The following is an 18,211-nucleotide window of genomic DNA, read 5'->3' as shown; positions in this document are numbered from 1 at the left end:
GTGAGCCTTGTTTCCAGGCTCTTCTCTGGTTTGGTGCAAGCTGTGCTTTCAAAAGCAAGGCTGCAGAACCCAGCCCTGCCTTGGGATGGGCTCGCCTGCGCAGTGTCTTGCCCCCGGAAGTGTTAAATAGTGACCTACAAACACCAGAGGTCTGCGTTAGAAAGGACTTACGCAACCAAGGAGCTGTTTTAGGAGAGCTAGGATTTGGGGGCAGCATAAACTGGGATGTATTGTCATTTTAAAAATTCTTGGACAAGCGGTGCATGCATTGGGCTGAAGAGCGTGCACTTGCAAAGCCCTCCGCTGCATGGGAAGGAGGACCAGGCACAGGGAGGAGGGCGAGCTGCTTGTCATCCATGCTCTTTGCTGCGTCAGGCAGTTTCAAATCCCTTGAGGTTAAATTCACCAGCAAGAGAAACATCCAGATTGCAGTGTGGGGGCTGACATGTCCTTTCCTCTCTCCTTTTCCATTGCGTTTTTTCACCGCCATGACATGGAAATGGTGACTCCTCTCTCAGTACAAGATTCAGGTTCCCGAAGGCCGAGTCAGCCCGGGCGTGCTGCGTCTCCCGGTCCAAGACCATGACTCGCCATTCACGTCAGCTTGGAGAGCAAAGTTTAACATATCCAATGGCAACGAAGAGGGACATTTTGACATTTCGACTGACCCTGAGACCAACGAAGGGATACTACATGTTATCAAGGTAAAGCAGCACAGAGCACACACAGGCCGGTGGCCGAGCATGCTGAGGCAGGAGCCAGTCTCGGGACCTCGCAGTGTCTGGAGCACTCGAGGCCCCAGCGAGGGGCCCGGCTGGCCCAGGACTTCTGAAGTGGGCCCTTGGCCCTTTGCCTTCCTGGCTCCTCCCACCAAATTAATATCAATATCAAAAATAACAGTTATTTTTTATAAGACTTTAAGTACTTTGACATTTAATATTTTTAAACAAAATTTAATAGACTTACATAGGCCTTAAATGTTTTCTTTCTGATAAAAATATCTGAAACATTTTCTCTCACCCTGAGTTCATCCGTTTCCTTCGAGTCTAAACAAATAAGAACATTTCCACAAGCCCCCAAGAGCATCGAAGGCGCTGCCACTCAGCCTGCTGTGCCTCACAGAGCTGGCCCTGCAGTGACGTGTCATTGTCTCTACTGACAAGGACACCAGAGAGGTTGGGCCATTCTTGGGAAGTCACACAGCGGGAGGAGGGTTCTGCCTGGGGCAGTCTGACTCGCAGGCCTTTAGTCTGAATTGCTCTCAGCTGGACCCCAGCATGACCAGCGCCTCTGGTGCAGGGCAGGTGAGCCCACTGGGGGTCAGGCTGGGTGGGATTGGGGCTGTCAGTGTGACAGGCTCTCAGGTGAGACACCACAGGCCGGCTGAACTGCCTACTGACCCCAGCCTCTCAGTCCTTTAGGTCACTGGCCACCGTGCGCCCTGAATAACTATGGTCGTTAATATGCGTATTTCCTCCAGGCCCTCTGACTGGTTTCGCGCCAGGGCTGTCACATTAATGTTTCATTAGGCTACAGCTTTTGTTGCATTTTTCATTACCCCCTGACGGATGGTGGCTCTTTCCAGCCAGCATGGGGGAGGGGGGGAACTGCATAAGTGATTTGACAGTGGGCTGAGGACTGTCTGTCTTGATCATTATCAAAGACAAGGTAAATAGTAAGTGGAGTGCAGAGCCAGAGGGGCCTCTGGCTGAGCGAGGAGCAGCAGGTGCTAATGAGACCCTCTCTGCGGGCTGCAGGCTTTGGATTATGAAACTCATCCCGCGTGCAGCCTGGTCATTGCCGTGGAAAACGAGGAGCTGCTCATCCCCTGCGAGGGTGGCGAGCTGGGGAAGCCCAGGAGGAGGACTGCAGCCAGCGCCACGGTGCTCGTGCAGGTGACAGATGCCAATGACCCGCCCGTCTTCCACCCCAGGAGCTTGGTTGTCAGTGAGGTCGAAGGCGCCAGGCCCGGGACTCGCTTGGGAAGGTTTAATGCTACAGACCCAGAGGGAAGCGGCAGCCAGATAAGGTGAGAAGAGGCAGGAGAAAGGTGGCTGTTGAAGCAGAACAGCCACGCAGCTGGGAACAGTCCTGTCAGAAAACCAGTTTCTCTGGTGCAGTGCTGGGGTGACTCTGTCTGTAATGAAAATTCCAGAAGCCCCCAGAAGGTCCCTGGCCCAGGTTCCATGCCTACTTCCTTCCACGGCATTCTCTGACCCACCAGGGGACTCACTTGCTCATTCCCTTTGCACCTAGAATATACTCTTTGTTGTTGTTGTTGTTGGTCCTCACCTGAGCATGTTTTTCCATTGATTTAGAGAGTGGGCAGGGGGAAACAGGGGGCAGTGGGAAGGAGGGAGGGAGGAAAACATTGATGTGAGACACAACTGACTGGTTGCCTCCTGCACTTGCCCTGACGGGGGCCTGGGACGAACCTGCAACCCAGGTACGTGCCCTTGGCCAGGACTCGAAACCAGTGCGCAGGCAGACGCTCTACCACTGAGCCATGCTGGCCAGGGCTGGAATAGACTCTTGAAAAGTCCTTTTCTTGTCTTAGAATACTTGCTCCTGTGTTTCCCAATTCCAGTGGGCGTGAATTGGCCAGCCTCTGGCTTCTGGACAACAGAGTGTTGTTTTTTTAAAAACTGTGGTAAAATGTATACGACATAAGGTTTACCATTTCAACTGCTTACCAGCGTGCAGTTCAGTGGCATTGAGCACATTCACAGTGTTGTATGACCATCACCACATCCATCCCAGAATTTCTCTCATCTTGTAAAACTGGAATGCTGCCCCCATCCTATCTAATAAAAGAGTAATATGCAAATTAACCATCACTCCGCTACATCCACAAGCCACACCCACCAGCCAATCAGGAGTGAGTGTGCAAATTAACCCCAACCAAGATGGCTGCGGCCACGGAGAGAGCAGAAGGCTTGGGTTTTCCCGGCAATGGAGGAAGCCAAGGTTTCCGCACACCCTGGCTGGCCCAGGCCTCCACTCAAGGCTACAAAGTTTCAATTATAGAAGATAAATAAATCCCAACAAAAATGGCTGCAGCCATGGAGCTGGAGAGAGCAGGAGGCTTGAGTTGCCCCCAGCGATGGAGGAAGCCAAGCTTTCCACCTGCCTTGGCCTGCCTTGGCCTCTGCTTAAGTCTACGAAGTTTCAATTATAGAAGATAAATACATCCCAGATATCAGGGCCTCCACTTGGGTCACCTGGGGACATGGCCGGCCTGCAAACCACCACAGGCCCCTCACCCAGGCTGCCCCATGCCCCAAGGGAACCCACACCCTGATCCGGGACACCCTTCAGGGCAAACCAGCTGGCCCCTACCCGGGCACCAGGCCTCTATCCTATCTATTAAAAGAGTAATATGCAAATTGACTGTCACTCCAACACACAAGATGGCTTCCCCCATGTGGTCAAAGATGACTGACCCCATGTGGACACAAAATGGCCACCACAAGATGGCCAGCAGGGGAGGGCATTTGGGAGGGACCAGGCCTGCAAGGGAGGGCAGTTGGGAGCAATCAAGCCTGCAGGGGAGGGCAGTTAGGGGTGACCAGGCCAGCAGAGGAGGGAAGTTGGGGTGACTGGGCCTGCAGGGAAAGGCAGTTGGGGGGGACCCAGTCTTGCAGGGAAAGGCAGTTGGGGGGGACCCAGTCTTGCAGGGCAGAGCAGTTGGGGGGGGACCAGGCCTGCAGGGGAGGGCAGTTAGGGGCAAACAGGCTGGCAGGGGAGCAGTTAGGCATCAATCAGGCTGGCAGGGGAGTGGGTAGGGGGTGATCAGGCTGGCAGGCAGAGTGGTTAGGGGCAAGCCCAAATGGGCAGTTGGACATCCCTCGAGGGGTCCCAGATTGGAGAGGGTGCAGGCTGGGCTGAGGGACACATCCCCCCATGCACGAATTTCGTGCACCGGGCCTCTAGTTAAAAATAACCCCCATTCTTCCCCCTCCCCAGCCCCTGGCCCAACCACTCCACTCCGCTTCCATGAATCTGAGGACTCTAGGTGCCCACCGAGCTTGCCCTTTTGGGATTGGCTTATGTGATGGCGCCTGATGCCCTCGAGGTCCACCCATGATGCATCAACCTCCCTTTCTTTTGAAGGTTGAACAAGACAGAGTGGGCAAAAGCAGGCTTACAGTTGTGAGTACACGAAACAGAGTTTATTCTTGCATGATTATTACTTATTAATTATTGTTTCACCTTCCTTACGAGCAACGGTAGACCTGCTTTGCCTCACCCTGTCCTCCACTGCACGGAGAGACGTTTCACTTACCCACTCACCTGGTGGCGATGGACACTTAGGCTGCTTCCACATTTTGTGAATAATTGATAACGACATAAGTGACATAAGCCAGTCACAAAAAGACAAGTACTGTGTGATTCCTCACCACAGTCCATGTCAGAGACAGAAAATCGTAAAGAGAGAGAGCAGATGGCGGCTGCAGGGCTGGGGTGGGAGGAGCGGGGTCCTGCTCAGAGGCAGAGAGTTCTCCCTGAGGTGGACAAGCCACGCTCAGCCCACCGAGGATCCCACACTCAATCCGCAGTGTCAACCCAGCCCCAACGTCGCGGGCCTCCGCATCCCCACGTGGCTTGTGATAGGACTGGTGTCCGCGAGAGGTAAGGGAGTTGACTTCCAACGTAGCTGCAACTTTAAAGACTGCGTGTCTCCTTCTTTGAGGTACGAGCTGGTTCACGATCCTGCAAACTGGGTCACGGTGGACGAGCACTCGGGAGCGGTCGTCGCCAGACAGCGGCTGGACCGGGAGTCCCCTCACGTGAACAATGGCGTATATGTCATCATCGTACACGCTGTTGATGAGGGTAAGTGCTCACCCAAATCGGGGGAAAGTGTGTCCTTGCTCCTGCAGGAAAACAACACGGTCAGGGGCTCTCAGCCCACATGGGAAAGGCAAACCTTTCAGCGCTGTGCACGCACCCAGTCATTACAGAGTTCTTGCACACTGGGGACCGCAGCGGGACGGGGGAGAGCGCTCAGAGGGGAGGTTAAGCCCACGAGGAAGCGAGGGCAGCCCAGCGCCCGCCATCTGCTCCTGAGACCCGGGCCCCCAGACGGGCACTGTGACATGCAGCACAGGCCCCTGCGCCTGGCGTGGCTGTAAGAGCAGCGCTCAGGACAGAGCTGTCAGGAACCAGGGTTGGTTTTGGGAGCGTGTTTCAGCACTTCTCTCCGGGGCCCCCCGGGGCTGAAGTTTTAAACTGCCAGGACAGGAAGCTGAATAAAAAGCAGCTTCCAAGTAACTTCAGGAATTGTATTCAGGGCACCTGTGAGTTCAAACCCCAGTTGCGAGGATGTGCAGCTGTGTATCCTGTTTGGAAACTGGCCAGCAGGTGCTGGCTGGAAAATAGTAAATCTGCTTCCCACCAGTCTTAGCGAGGAGAGGACACGGCTTCGGCAGCCCCGTGGGCGGCTCTTTCCCTCGGAGGCTGAGCTCTCCTTCGCCAGGGGCTGTGGGCACGCAGCCAGCTCTTTAATTGATAAGCAACCCTTCTGGACACCCCCCCCCCCCAAGGCCACCCGCCGCAGACGGGGACCGGGACGCTGACGCTCCTCCTGGCCGACATCAATGACAACGCCCCGCGTCTGCACCCGCGCTCACGGTACCTGGTGGTCTGCGAGTCCTCAGAGCCCGAGCCCCTCCTCATTGAGGCAGAGGACGGCGGCGGGGAGCCCTCCTCGGACCCGTTTACTTTTGAACTGGACACCACGCAGGGACATGCAGGAGACACGTGGAAACTGGGGGAAAATCGGGGTGAGTGCACGGGCCGGGGGTAAAGGGCTGCAGTGACAGAAACCGGACTCAGAATTGGGCCCAAAGGGATTGGGGGGCAGGCCTCCCAATGTAACTGAGGGGCAGGCCTCCTGTGTCCCCGCTGGGCTGTGTCCAGGTACTCCAGCCATCCTGGCGCTGCCCGGCCCTCCCTCGGCACGGCTGCTCTCTGGGTCCCTTCACTTTCAGGAAGCTTCTCCTCTGGGGGCCGAAGGATGGCCGCCAGGAGTCCTGGAGGCTCATCCCAGCACCTGGGAGCGTACTTACATCCCCGCATGGTGTGGGTCACCTGCCTGCCCATCACTGTGGGTGGCAGTGGGGAGGAGACACGCTTACTGGCTGGTACTGAGCCCACCGGGAGCGGGCTGGGATCTGGCCTTCGCCTCTCCTCACTCACATGGGCTGGGAGTTCAGGAATGTGGGCTTCTCCAAAGGAGAACTGAGATGCTCTTGCCAGGAGGAGCCACTGGCATCTGCCAACAGATGAATGGACCTGTGGGGTGCAGCTTGTCTTTTCAGTTGCGTTCCCAGACCCAGTGTGTCTTTCCCCACCAGAGGTCTGGCCTGGCCTTGGCTCCTGGGAATGTCCTGCCCGATGAGAGGGCTTCCCTGGGGGTTTGTGTCAATCAACAGAACAGTGTGTCTTAGGTGGGGCTTTGTGTCACATGGACAGCCAACCAGGTTTATACGACCGAGGCCAATAGAGACTCAGGATGGCAGAGACCCTGGTTGACAACGGTCCATGTGTATGGTCACTCACCGGTGTCCTGGCTCCACGTCTCGGGCTCTGCCCTGCGTGCTTCTGCCCTTGGCTGACCAGCATGGAAGCCCCGACTTTGCAACTGCTGTTGGAGTGAGGGTGGTGTTGGCAGCTGCCCCTCTAACCCTGCATCTGGCTAACGCTCCATAGAGCCCCGGCGCCTGGAGGCCTTTGTGAATGTCTGTGCAGCAGCTGAAAAACGTGTGAGTCCCTGCACTCATGATCCCCCTCCCTTGCAGGTCGGTCGGTTGAACTTTTAATGCTGAGAAGCCTGTCTCGTGGCCATTACTCAGTGCCGCTTTCCATCGGAGGCAGACAGGGGCTCTCCCAGAAGCAGACTGTCCACGTGCGCGTCTGTTCCTGTCCTGGCGGAGCCACGTGTGCGGCGGAGCCGTTAGCTGCAGAACCAGGGTCCTTTGTGGGAGTCCTTGCTCCTCTCGGCCTGGTGTTCCTGGCTGCGGCAGGTCAGCGGGCCAGGCCCCGGGCTGTAAGCCAGGAGAATGGAGCCCTCTGGGGTGGGGAGCAGGTGATGGCCGACAGTGGGGTGCCTTGAGAATGATCTGGAGGCTCATTGAGTCCCAGACTCAGATCAAAGGTGGCCGAGCTGGTCAGACAGGCTGTCTGTCTGGCAAAAGCAGCTTCTATTCAGTGAGCAGCAATCTACAGTAAAGGAGCCACAGCGCGGCCCGAGGTTTGTAAACGAGGCAGCAATACACAGATGTCTGTCTGGGCTCCTGGGCTTGGGGAAGGCAAATAAGGAAACTAGGTTTTCAAAGAAACACCATATTTCCAGTCACATGGCATTAGTCATCAAGTCAACAAGTAGTTACCTAGCACCTGTGCCCAGGCTGTGCAAAGCTCTGCAGTTACTAAGATGATTAAGGCACATCCCACCCTGTCATTCATGACTGAGGTACAAGTTAACAGACAGGGCCCGTTGAAGCCTCTGATACAGTCGAGCTTGTCTCACTCCCCTTTGTCTCATCACAGCTGCTCTGCTTCTCCTGCTGCGATGCGATTGTGTGAATGGAGGCAAGAGGCACAGATGCCCGGCCCTGCACGAAGAGGGCCAGCAGACCCTGATCAGGTACAACGACGAGAGCAGAGCCATCTCAGGCCAGGTAAGGAAACCGCACTTCATGTTTCGTGACGACGTCGATAATAAATCTACCTATTTCCCACTCGCTGTGCCCGCCTCTCCCGTCTTCACTCTTGTCTGAGTAGCAAAAGGGGAAACATTCCCCAATGTTGTCCAACCTAACTGAATTGATTTATTGTTTTAGGTCACTGTTTCTCGATGGGGGGTGGTTTTGCCCCCCAGGGGACATTTGGAGACAATTTTGATGGTCACACTTGGCTGGGGGGAGGGGGGGCGGCGGAGAGAAGCGGAGAGGATGCTTTTGGTACCTAGCAGGTGGATCCCAGGGATACTGCTAAACACCCTCCAGTGCCCAGCATGGCCCCGCAACAGAGGAGTATGTGGCCCAGGTCTGCAGTGCTGAGATTGAGAAAGCTTGTCTAGGAGAAAATGGTTTGACCAGGCAGTTTTCTCAATGGACAGTGTGCTGGGCTTACTCATTAAATGAGGCCACACTGCCTTCTTGGCTGTGGCCTGAAGTAAGGCAGAGCCACTCCCCCCACCCCTTCCTCGAGGGCAGGGGCTGAGCACAGCTTGCTGGCCTGTAAGGGACAAGACCCCGGCTTTGCATCTTATTAGTTTCGCCGTATTGAGCACATCACTTAACCCCACATCCTCCACTGTGAATCACTGTGAATCCACCCCACGGATTTCTTGGGGGATCAAAGAAGACGATGCCCATGGAAGCACCCACAGTCGCCCTGACACCGGCCCTGCCATATCTCAGTTGTTCTCACAGCCACCCTGGGCTGAAGTTGGCCATGAGTTGAAAGCACTGTGAACTCCCCTGTCCGTCTTCATCAAGAACGAAGGTGGCTGACCTAAAAATTAAAAGCCAAATGTCAAAAGGCAACACCTCTCGCTCACAGAGGCCACAGGCGGCCCACCTTCTGTGGTCTTAGACCTCACCCACTGTGTTCTCCTGGGAGGAGACTGGTTGCAACACGACATGCTCTTGGGAAAAGATCTGCTGATTAATGTTGGCTTCATGCTCGAGTAGAGAGGGAGACACTCTGCACAGTGACTGGTGGTTGGAGAAGCTGGTGGTCCGCCAAGACTCCTTGGATTCTTCCCGCTTTCTTCTCTCTACTGGCATGAAGCAAGGGAGAAGCACCAGCCTTGGGTCATGCTGCAGATGTACATGCCTGTACCTCCACACAGGCGCACTGAGCCCTTCCTGGCAGGAGGCATGGTCCAAACTTTTCTCGTAGCTGGGTTCCCCCACCCCAACAATAAGAGCAGCTGTTACTCAGTTTGTGTCATTTGAAGGAGGAAACTGTCTTGACCACCAGCAGTGCTTTGTGTAACAGATAGACCACCCTGTCCCGGGCAGTTCCACTCTGCTCTGAAGCTCAACCCTCCAGGACAACGGAAATGGCTCCCCACAGGGTCTGTGCGTAGTGTCCTGCTCGGTGGGGTGGAGCTGAGGCTGCTGAGCTTGGAGGAGCTGGGGGAACTGGCCTCCCCACGCACTGGATGCTGACACCAGTAAGGTGGGAGGGGTAATGGTTGTGCCATTGGCCAGCAGCCCGTGGTGCTCTCCGGCAAGGAGGAAGCAGCTACAGAAGCAGAGCGTGTGCAAGGGAAGCTTGTCATCGCTGCGCTGAGGGAGGGAGTCTGGTGGCTAATGTCACTGGTCAAGTATCAGCTGTCGGAGGGAGGAGTGCATGCAGGACAAGGGTTCTCTGTCATTGTCTAGTCCCAGGATATCCTTCCCCTGGTCTCTAACTCTCAGCTCAGGTATCCTCTGATTAACGTTGGCTTTATCCCCCGTTTCTGCCAAGGTACCCTTAGGGCTCTGAGAACAGGGGACACAACAAACCTGGGTTTAGATCACAAACTGTGGTTTAGATACATAAGCTAAGTGACCCCCGACTTTCACATATAAAGTGAGATTAATAATGTTCTCTCTGACTTAAATTTATTGGACAATTTAACCAAATAACAAAAGACACAGGTGAAGTTTTTAGTACAGACTAGGGCGTGGCAGACACGCAATCATCAGTGACTGCCAATATTAGAATTACTGACAGCCATTACTAATTATGTCTTTGTAACCACTGGTTAAGTAAGGCCATCTCCATGAGTGCACGCTTCTCCGTTATCACCTCACTGAATGTACCTGCCTGCACCTGTACACACTCACCTGGGCCTTCTGTGCTCCTGGGAGGACTCACCTCATCCAAGATGCCTACCGTTGATTCTACCCACTGTCGACCGCAAACAAAAGTTGGTCACATATTCCATCAGGAAAAAGGAAAAAGAAAGGATTAGGACCCCACAGCGCGGTCCTGGCGAGTCTTGCCTGTGCAGGCCCTGAGACTGAGAAGAAGGAAGAGGAAGTGGAAGCAAAGTTGCGGGCCGTTGTTACCATCGAGTTCCCCCCACAGGTTTTCTACCAACACAGGCCCACCCGATTCCCGCCTGCTTAGGGTCTCCATTGGCCTCTGGACACGGATGAGGAAGGTCTGTAAGATTGCATAGATGCTTCCCATCTAGGGGAAGCGGGTGGGCTCTCAGGAGAGAAATGCAGCCCCATCAGCATCTGAGCCCCTCAGCGAGTAGCTGTTGGATGAGGAATGAAGGAGATGGTGCACGCTGCACAACCAGAGCCATCGTCGCAAGCCTCAGAGGACTACCTTGTTGATGACGAGGCTCTGTTGAAATGAAGGTTTCTACCATTGCTTGACGTGAAACACTGAACCAGAAAACCCACTTCCCTACTGTCAGTTACAGAAGCCCCCTTCCCTAAATAACTTCACTTCATGTGCAGGCCAGCTGTTGGATGTTTTCTGGGATGGTGTAAGTTCATATTTGGGGGAAACGTTATTCCTTGCTTTGTGCTTTTATGCTTGCCGTCATTCATTTCAGCCCTGTATCTCACAGCTTGGGTCAGAGGTCAGGAATCAGATGCCAGCCCTGCCAATCCACACGGCGGAGGAAGGTGCCGAGCTGGGTGCTAAGGTAAGCGTGGCTGCTGGGCTGCTTGGGTTTAAGCAGAGAGGTGGCTTCGCAGATGGTTTCCGTGGCAGGAACTGCCTGGCTGTTCCTCCCACCCCAATGCAGTCGCGCCCCACCGCGAGGACACTCCACACCTGTCCAGGGCCACCTTTGTGACTTTTTGCCACGTGCATCTGCTGCTTGTACTAGTGTACTTCTGAATATTTTTCTTTAAATGGACTGGCATCCAAATAAAGTACATTTCTTGTAGATAGGAACTGGTATGTTTCAATTGTCAATGAAAATCCAGTGTTTTTTGTGGAGTGGAAAATAGATGCAATAGGAATAGCAGCCAATAATCCCAGGTGGAAAATGCTGCCCGCCAAAGGGTCTCTCTCTCTGTGAAAAGGGAGGCATCCAATCCATGCTGGCCCCAAACAGAGACTTCCTCTTGACGTCGCTAGGAGAATGGATGGAGAATTGAAAAGGGAATTATATTCTCACCAGAAGATTCCATGTCACTTTAAACCCTGTCTCCGAACTGGCTACCTCTCCCCTCTCTAAGTGGTAGATGGCCCTGTCCGTGGAACAGCACTTCAGTGCAGGGCTGCCATAAACGATGGGGCAGGTGCTTGCTGGGGGTGAGCAGGGCTGCCCTTCCTCATCCATGCACAGATGTCATAGGGCCTGGTGGTCTTCTCTCTCCTTTCTCTTTAACCACCCGCAAGCATCCCGAGGCCAGCAGCCTGCCCCTGTAGCACAGTACTTGCTCTGTTTGCTGACCATGCCCTAATGTGCACTCTACAAGCTCAAGTCTGCAGAAGTTTTACCAGAACCTGTTGGGGAGGACACCTTGTTTCTTCATTTACAGAGGAGGAGACAAGGCCTGTGGCTTCCATTTCTTGATGTGTCCCTGGGTTCCCTTCATGGTGTCCTGCAAATAGTATGTGCACCTGTGGTGACAGGTTAAATAAACAGCATTCACACACCTTCCTAAGTTACACTGTCTTTATGATTTATTGGGCAACCTGGTACCTTATGACCGGCTGCAAAGCACAAGCTATCTTGGATAACACCATTGCTAGGGTCCATTGCCTGCTTTATTTTCTTTGAAATTTTATTTCATTATTAAAGGGCCTCCATGAAAATAATAGAAATCTCAACAAAAACCTCACATCCCTAAATTGAAACATTTTCACTGTCTGTCACCTTCTAGACCTGATCCACGTGCACATTCAACTTGCGGGTACCTCTATCATCATTGTTAGAAGTTAGAACCTGCACTTTCAAGTCATATTAGGTCACACACTTCCATTTTGCTATAACCTTTTTTTTTCTTGCATCTCTCCACCTTTCCTTTTTTACTCCTGCTTTCTCTCCCCCTTGTCATAATGCTCATTTTTGTTTGCATATGGAGTGTGAGCAAGGGAAGCATGATGAAGGACACACACAGCTGCTTTGTTTCCAATGGGAGGGAAATGCATTGTCTTTTGGGTAAACGGTCATCCCCCCGCCCCCCCATAGGATATAAATGAAGTGCTACCACCTCCAACACATGCATCAGACCAAGCACACTTTGTCCTGGGACTCCAGTGAGTTACAGAAGTTCACTCCCTGCTGTGGTCATCTCACTAATGATTGACTGTTCCCTTATGAGCAGCCTTTCTAGAAGATTCTGTGATACTGGTGGAATGAACACATAGTCAGGGAAGACCTTCTCATCTATCTAACTAGCTATTGTCATCATTGATCGTTGAGTTATTTGGTAGTCCTGATCAAATGTGACACCTTTTAGAACACCCACAAATGAAGACATTTTCTTGTGTCCACCGAAGGGCGCCAGGGATCATCTCCAAAAGTAAGAGCTCATGGCTTTGGGCCTGATCCAAGTCTAGCCCAGTGACTTCACACCTGCTGCCAAAATGAGCCCTGAGTCCCCCAGCTCCATATCCTCACGTAGTCTATGTACCAATTCTAGAACTATTGCTTTTCTTTGTAAAATGATTTTTCTGAAATAATTTTCAGACTCACAAGAACTTATAAACACAGTTCAGAGAGTTCCTGTGCTAACTCCCCTCCCCCCACCAGGGAAGCCTCTTACATAACCATAGTACATTACCAAACCCCTATTGTTGACTTGGGTACCATACTCTTAATGCAGGTCTCAAACACAGATCTCCAACTTCACTAGTGTATCTAGCTATTATTTTAACAAGAAAAAAAGAGTACTTTTTCTTACAAAAACCAGAAGAGGTATTCACAGTTTTTATGATGGAAAGCTTCTAAAAAAAGAATTCAAGACCTCTATTAACGCCGGTGGGCTTGATCTGGCATCTAGAAGGGTTCAGGAATCTGGAGAAGGGGCTGTGTGTAAATTAAATAAGAGTCCAGAGATGAAACATAATTTTGAAAGGCATTTTGGCGGGGGGGGGGGGTGAGGGGGGGCAGAGGAGCCTGGCTAAAGAAACCAAGTTCTCCTTGTCTCAGGACCCCTTGCTTTTTATTAACACAAATTGTCCTAAGGCAAGGTGGAGATATACACTTCAAAGGGTAGGGTTTCCTACAGAAGCATTGTCAGAATGGGGAATTGCCTTTGACTGTTCAGCTGTTTGGCCAACAGAAGGCAATAACATGTAGATTAAGATGCCCTGAGCTGTCTGCAGCTAGCAATCAATTTAATGCATCCTTTTCAGGTTTGGGGAAATGTCTTTAGCCATTCCCAACAGGTGATAACATATGTGACTCAGCTCTTGTTGAGTCCCCAAGTTCCATCAACCTTTCAATGAAACTCTTGCAATTATGACATGCTGGAATTGGCTTCCGGCACTCTATAATTTCATTATCACTTCTCAGCCTGTGTTTGAGCTAAGATAGAAATGTACTGTTCTGTTTTGCACAGAGATGATGCTACTAACCCACCCTTCAAGGGTTGTGCATTGAGAGGTGTGTCCCTCTGGTCCTGGTGGGACCAGTGTTCTGGGCATGGAACCTGGTCAGTAGCACAGGCCCTGAGTTCAGAAGGACCCCGTGCTTGGTTTAATGCTCTACTGTCATTATCTTGAACTTGTTAATATTGGGACATTGGGTTCCACATTCTCATTTTGTACAAGGTCCTGCAAATTATGTAGCTGATCTTGGGCCTAGCGGTGGATGTGCCTCATTCACAAATGTTGAGGCCATGCCCATGGCACACAAGGAGTCTTACTAAGCTTTTGTGGACTCAAAACAGGGCTTGCAAATCACATTCCCATGCTCCATCCCCATAAAGCAACTGTCAAGCTTGCCCATGGATCTTTGCTAAGACTACCTACATGATCTTTATAACTTTTATGTATTTTGTGCAGAAAGAAAAGGCAATGTGATTGTAAGAATTTATAGTTATGTGCTTGCAGGGTCTACTCCTCTCTCTTCTGCCACATGCAGGTGACTTGTGACCAAGCTGCCCTTGATCCTACTCACCCTCAAGGAGAGCTCTGACCACCCTCCACCTGGATGGTGGTCCCCCATCTTCTGGCCATTGATATGGAGTTCAAGGAGGGCTCCTCAGAGGTGTTAAGGCTCTTCCCCTTTGCTTTGCAGGTTTACCTGGGTACCGGGGTGCTCAGACAATCCCTGGACGTGAGAGCGGAAGTGATGGCGGAGATCCTGCATCAGGTAGAGGCTTCCCCGTGTCGGCTTCCCCATCCGGACCCAGCTGGGGATGCTTCCTTCTAAACCACTGTCTCTGTCAGCTGGGGCTGCAGCCACAACAGGCCAAGGCTTAAACACAGGCCTGCTCCTCACAGTTCTGGGCCTGGGGTCTGAGATCAGGGGGCCAGCATGGGCGGGTGCTGTAAGAGTCTTCCTGCTCCACAGATAGTCACTTTCTTGCTGTGTCCTCACACAGCAGAGAGACACCTGTCTTTTCTTAAAGGGGCACTAATCCTATCACAAGGACCCCACCCTCATGACCTCATCTAAACTTAATTGTCTCCCAAAGGCCCCACCTCCAAATACCATCCAGGGTGGGCGGGCTTCAGCGTAGGACTTTGGGAGGCACGATTTGGTCCAAAGCAAGCACTTTCATAAGATCCTCGTTCCAGGGGCTATTTCCACAGAACACAACCCAAGACAAGAGCAAACGTTTCTTTCTGTGGAATCATGAACCACGTGGTTGACAAGGCTTAAGGCTTGTTGGGTAATAACGTTAGTGCTCTCCTGGAAGGCTCCTCAGCACAGGCCTGTATGTTCTTGAGGAGCTGGGCAGTTGGGCAAAGCCATGGGTGATTCCAGCGGAAGGAGCCCGAGTAGAACCGTGACACTGAGGGTGAGCTCTGTGCGCTCCCCACTCGGGGACGGTGGGGAGCACACAGAAGCAGCAGATGCGACTTCTGACTCCCAGGGGCTCCATGTGTTGTTGCAGGAAAGCTGGGGCTCAGCCCCGTGGAAGTGGAAGTGCCATCTGCCAAGACTGACTTAGTTGGCAAGCGCACCTCTAAGGGATTGAAAGATAGTAACTCATTCAGTCTTCGCATCCGCCCGCCTGGGCTGGAGCTATCCTTTTCCTTACTATAAAGGAGGAAACCGGGGATGGAGGAATTAGGTGACATGTCCAAGGTCACAGCCATAGAACGTGGTGGAAATGGGGTCAAATGCAGGGGGCTGGGCTCCAGGGTGTGGGCACTTGGGGAACTTGTTCAAGAGCGTTGCTCCCAGGGCCCAACTCTCCAGACCCTGCATTTGTGGGTCTGGGTGCTCAGCGGAGTGTCTGACCTGAGGTCCTGGGACCCCATTTTGTGAAATCCAAGGACACTTCCCATGGCTGTCAGAGTGGGCGACTGACAGGTGGCAGGTGGTACAGCTTGAGGGAGCGAGATGAGATGGTGGCAGGGTAGAGAGCCCCATGTCACTCCTCCTGGGCCTGTCCCGGTGCTGGGGGGAGGGGGCTCTGTGCCTCAGTGACAACCCTGACGTCGATGTGGACTTGGTCCCTCATCACAAGGACCCCACCCTTGGCACCTGCTCCCGAGTCCTGCAGAGTGGACAGTGCTGAGTGGCTGCTCGAAAAAACCAGTGTCCCCAAGTACAGAGTCAACCCTGAACCCAGAGAGCCCAGGCCCTGTGGACGGGCCCTGCGTCCTGTCGCTGGCGAGGCAGACACAGCCGCACAGAGGGGGGCGTCTGCCCTCTCCTAGAGCAGACTGTCGCCTCCGGGAGGACAGGCCGTGTCATTACTGGTGCCTGACATGTGGCTGAAGACCAAACGAATGAACAAGCTGTGCTCTGGGCAGATGAGGCAGACGAGCAGAGGGGAGGCTCGCAGAGGCTGCTCGAAGTGGTGAGGCCACCAGGACGCAGAGCCAGGCTGCACTCGGGTCAGCCGGCTGCAGACCTGCCTGCCTGATCCCACCGCAGCGTCGGGCAGTCCCTTGTCCCCAGCTTCCCATCTGTAAAGGAGGGTGGGGACAGCCCCCCGCATCAGGGGCGATTCTGTGCACCCGGGTGTGAGGTAGCCGCATAAGCACAGCACAACGTCATTGTCCCATGGCATCTGGCTTGCCCCTCCTCACGCCTGTGCATCCCCGTGCAGCTGAGCCTGGTGGGCCTGGTGGCTCAGGAGCAGGGCCGCCCAGGGAAGGAGAGGCTGCAGCAGGCGGGGCCGGGACTTGCTGGGCCTCAGAGCAGAGCAGAGGCCTGGGTCTCCCCTGGGGAGCTTTCTACTTCGTTGGAAGTTTATGATGAATTATTGATCTTAGGGGGACTCTAAAAATGCTGACTCGGTGCAGAAACCAGCACTGTCATCATCCCAGGATGCTGAGCTGGGATCTGCCAGGCACAGCCGTTGCGGCGTGTGTCTGGCTCTGTACCCCAGCCTCGTCATTAATGATCCACCCCACTGCACCCAAGGATGGGCCGGGATGCATGCACGCATTGGCCAACCGGCCAGAGCTGCCTCTCCTGCCCCACCCCCCTCCGGGTACGTGCCACAGTGGCCTCAGTCCCCAAATGAGTGGACCCAGGCCATGGGCATGGGGAAGGCTCCCATGTTCACCTGTGGGCACTGGTAACCACAGGGCCATGGGGTTTCCAGTTAAACAGAGAGCCTTGGAGTGGCTCCTGCAGCCAGCGGAAGGTGGGGACAGCCAGCAGCCGATTGAGGGGAGGGCACGGCTGAGAGCTCCGTGGGCTCCGGGGCTTCTCGGCTTCCTCTTTCCAGGCCTTGCCCCCACCGCCTGCCTCCTCCAGCTCTGAGATGTTTGATTCTGAGCATCTTCAGGCCCTGGGTGAGCTCACCCCTCAGGGACCATGTTAGCTAGTGATGGTCAGAAGGGTCTTGCTGACCCATTGCCCCTGAGGTGCGGTAACTGGCTCAGATTTGCACCAGCCCCTCCCAGAGGTGTCTGAAGATGTCTAAGGGGATGCCCTTTAACCTCGGTCCATCCATCCAACAAACACTTATGGAGTCACTCAGACCAGAAAAACGCAGAAAAGTCTTCACAGAGAGGTGACGTGGGCCCTGTAGGAGCTGGAGTTTGCTGAGGAGGCTGGCAGGTAGGGGTGGTCATTTGGGGAGGGGACAGCAGGTGTCAGGGCACAGGTGGTGGAGAGATGAGCCCCCAAAATAAATCCGCAAGAGGGCGCGGCACTGCCGAGGGCCGTCATACTTCCTCCCAGGACTTAGCTGGAAAGTGTAAGGTGCTACGTCCCCTCAGTTGGCTGCCACCGCTGAGTCCACTGAGTCCGTAGCACCTTCTGTTACGGCTGGGGACAGAGGGGCGGCCCACCGTATCCTCGTGGCCTGGCGCTGAGGCGTCCCTCATAGAGCTGCAGGAATGAGCCCTGTGGGGAAGAACCTGGCCTTGACCTCCTCTTTCCCTGGCTTTTCTCCAGAAGCTCTTTGGGCTCCACGAGCTGACTGCAGACCCGGGGTCCCTGCCTCACATCTACATGGAGGAGGGGGATCTGGAAGGGGCAGAAAGTCTGAGCTCACTTGCCTTCTCAGAACACACGCCGCTGCCCAGCCTGCTGGACTGGCTGGGGCCCAGCACGGAAGAAACGCATCCCAGCACGTCTCCTGCCAGTGCAAGGCGTTATGGCCCATTGAACTAACCCTCCCTCCCCTCTCTCCCTCCCTCCTCCCTCCTTCTCTTCTCTTCTCTTCTCTTCTCTTCTCTTCTCTTCTCTTCTCTTCTCTTCTCTTCTCTTCTCTTCTCTTCTCTTCTCTTCTCTTCTCTTCTCTTCTTCTCTCTCTCTCTCCCTCTCTTTCCCTTTCTTCCTTCCTTCCCTCCTAGTCGTAGACTCAGGATAAACTCTGAGTTCAGATGAGATGCTTTGATATCCTCAGGCCACACATCTTGAACAAAAATAGCAGGTTATGCTTTTTTAAAAATTTGATTCGTCAGATAGATTTTCCAGAGAAAGTTTTAAATTAAACTTGAATGTAGTTTCTTGCTTCCATTAGCAGCCCAGCTCAGAGGGAAGATGAAATATAATCTATAGGTTAACCAGCAATTTGTTAATAACAGGTAATATTAGGGGTGAAATGAAAATACATTTTAGTCATTATACATATTTCTGTAATTATGATTC

General features: G+C 53.4%; 1 protein-coding gene across 1 annotated transcript in view; it reads left to right on the top strand.

Annotated features, from left to right (window-relative positions):
* The window catches only part of CDH26 (cadherin 26), a 38,277-nt gene extending 20,522 nt beyond the window's left edge, over window positions 1-17,755 (top strand). The window contains exons 8-16 of the mRNA XM_079784632.1: window positions 519-704; window positions 1,758-2,029; window positions 4,694-4,836; window positions 5,547-5,786; window positions 6,804-7,028; window positions 7,555-7,685; window positions 10,589-10,666; window positions 14,222-14,296; window positions 17,513-17,755. Of these exons, the coding sequence (XP_079640758.1) occupies window positions 519-704; window positions 1,758-2,029; window positions 4,694-4,836; window positions 5,547-5,786; window positions 6,804-7,028; window positions 7,555-7,685; window positions 10,589-10,666; window positions 14,222-14,296; window positions 17,513-17,731 (1,569 nt within the window). The 3' untranslated portion in view covers window positions 17,732-17,755. The remainder of the gene's footprint in view (window positions 1-518; window positions 705-1,757; window positions 2,030-4,693; window positions 4,837-5,546; window positions 5,787-6,803; window positions 7,029-7,554; window positions 7,686-10,588; window positions 10,667-14,221; window positions 14,297-17,512) is intronic.
* Window positions 17,756-18,211: the final 456 nt, after the last annotated feature.

Source organism: Cnephaeus nilssonii (genome assembly GCF_951640355.1).
Source record: "Cnephaeus nilssonii genome assembly, chromosome: 11".
Classification (NCBI taxonomy): domain Eukaryota; kingdom Metazoa; phylum Chordata; class Mammalia; order Chiroptera; family Vespertilionidae; genus Cnephaeus; species Cnephaeus nilssonii.
Note: the sequence above shows the minus strand (reverse complement) of the source record. Positions and strands in the feature narration are given on the sequence as shown.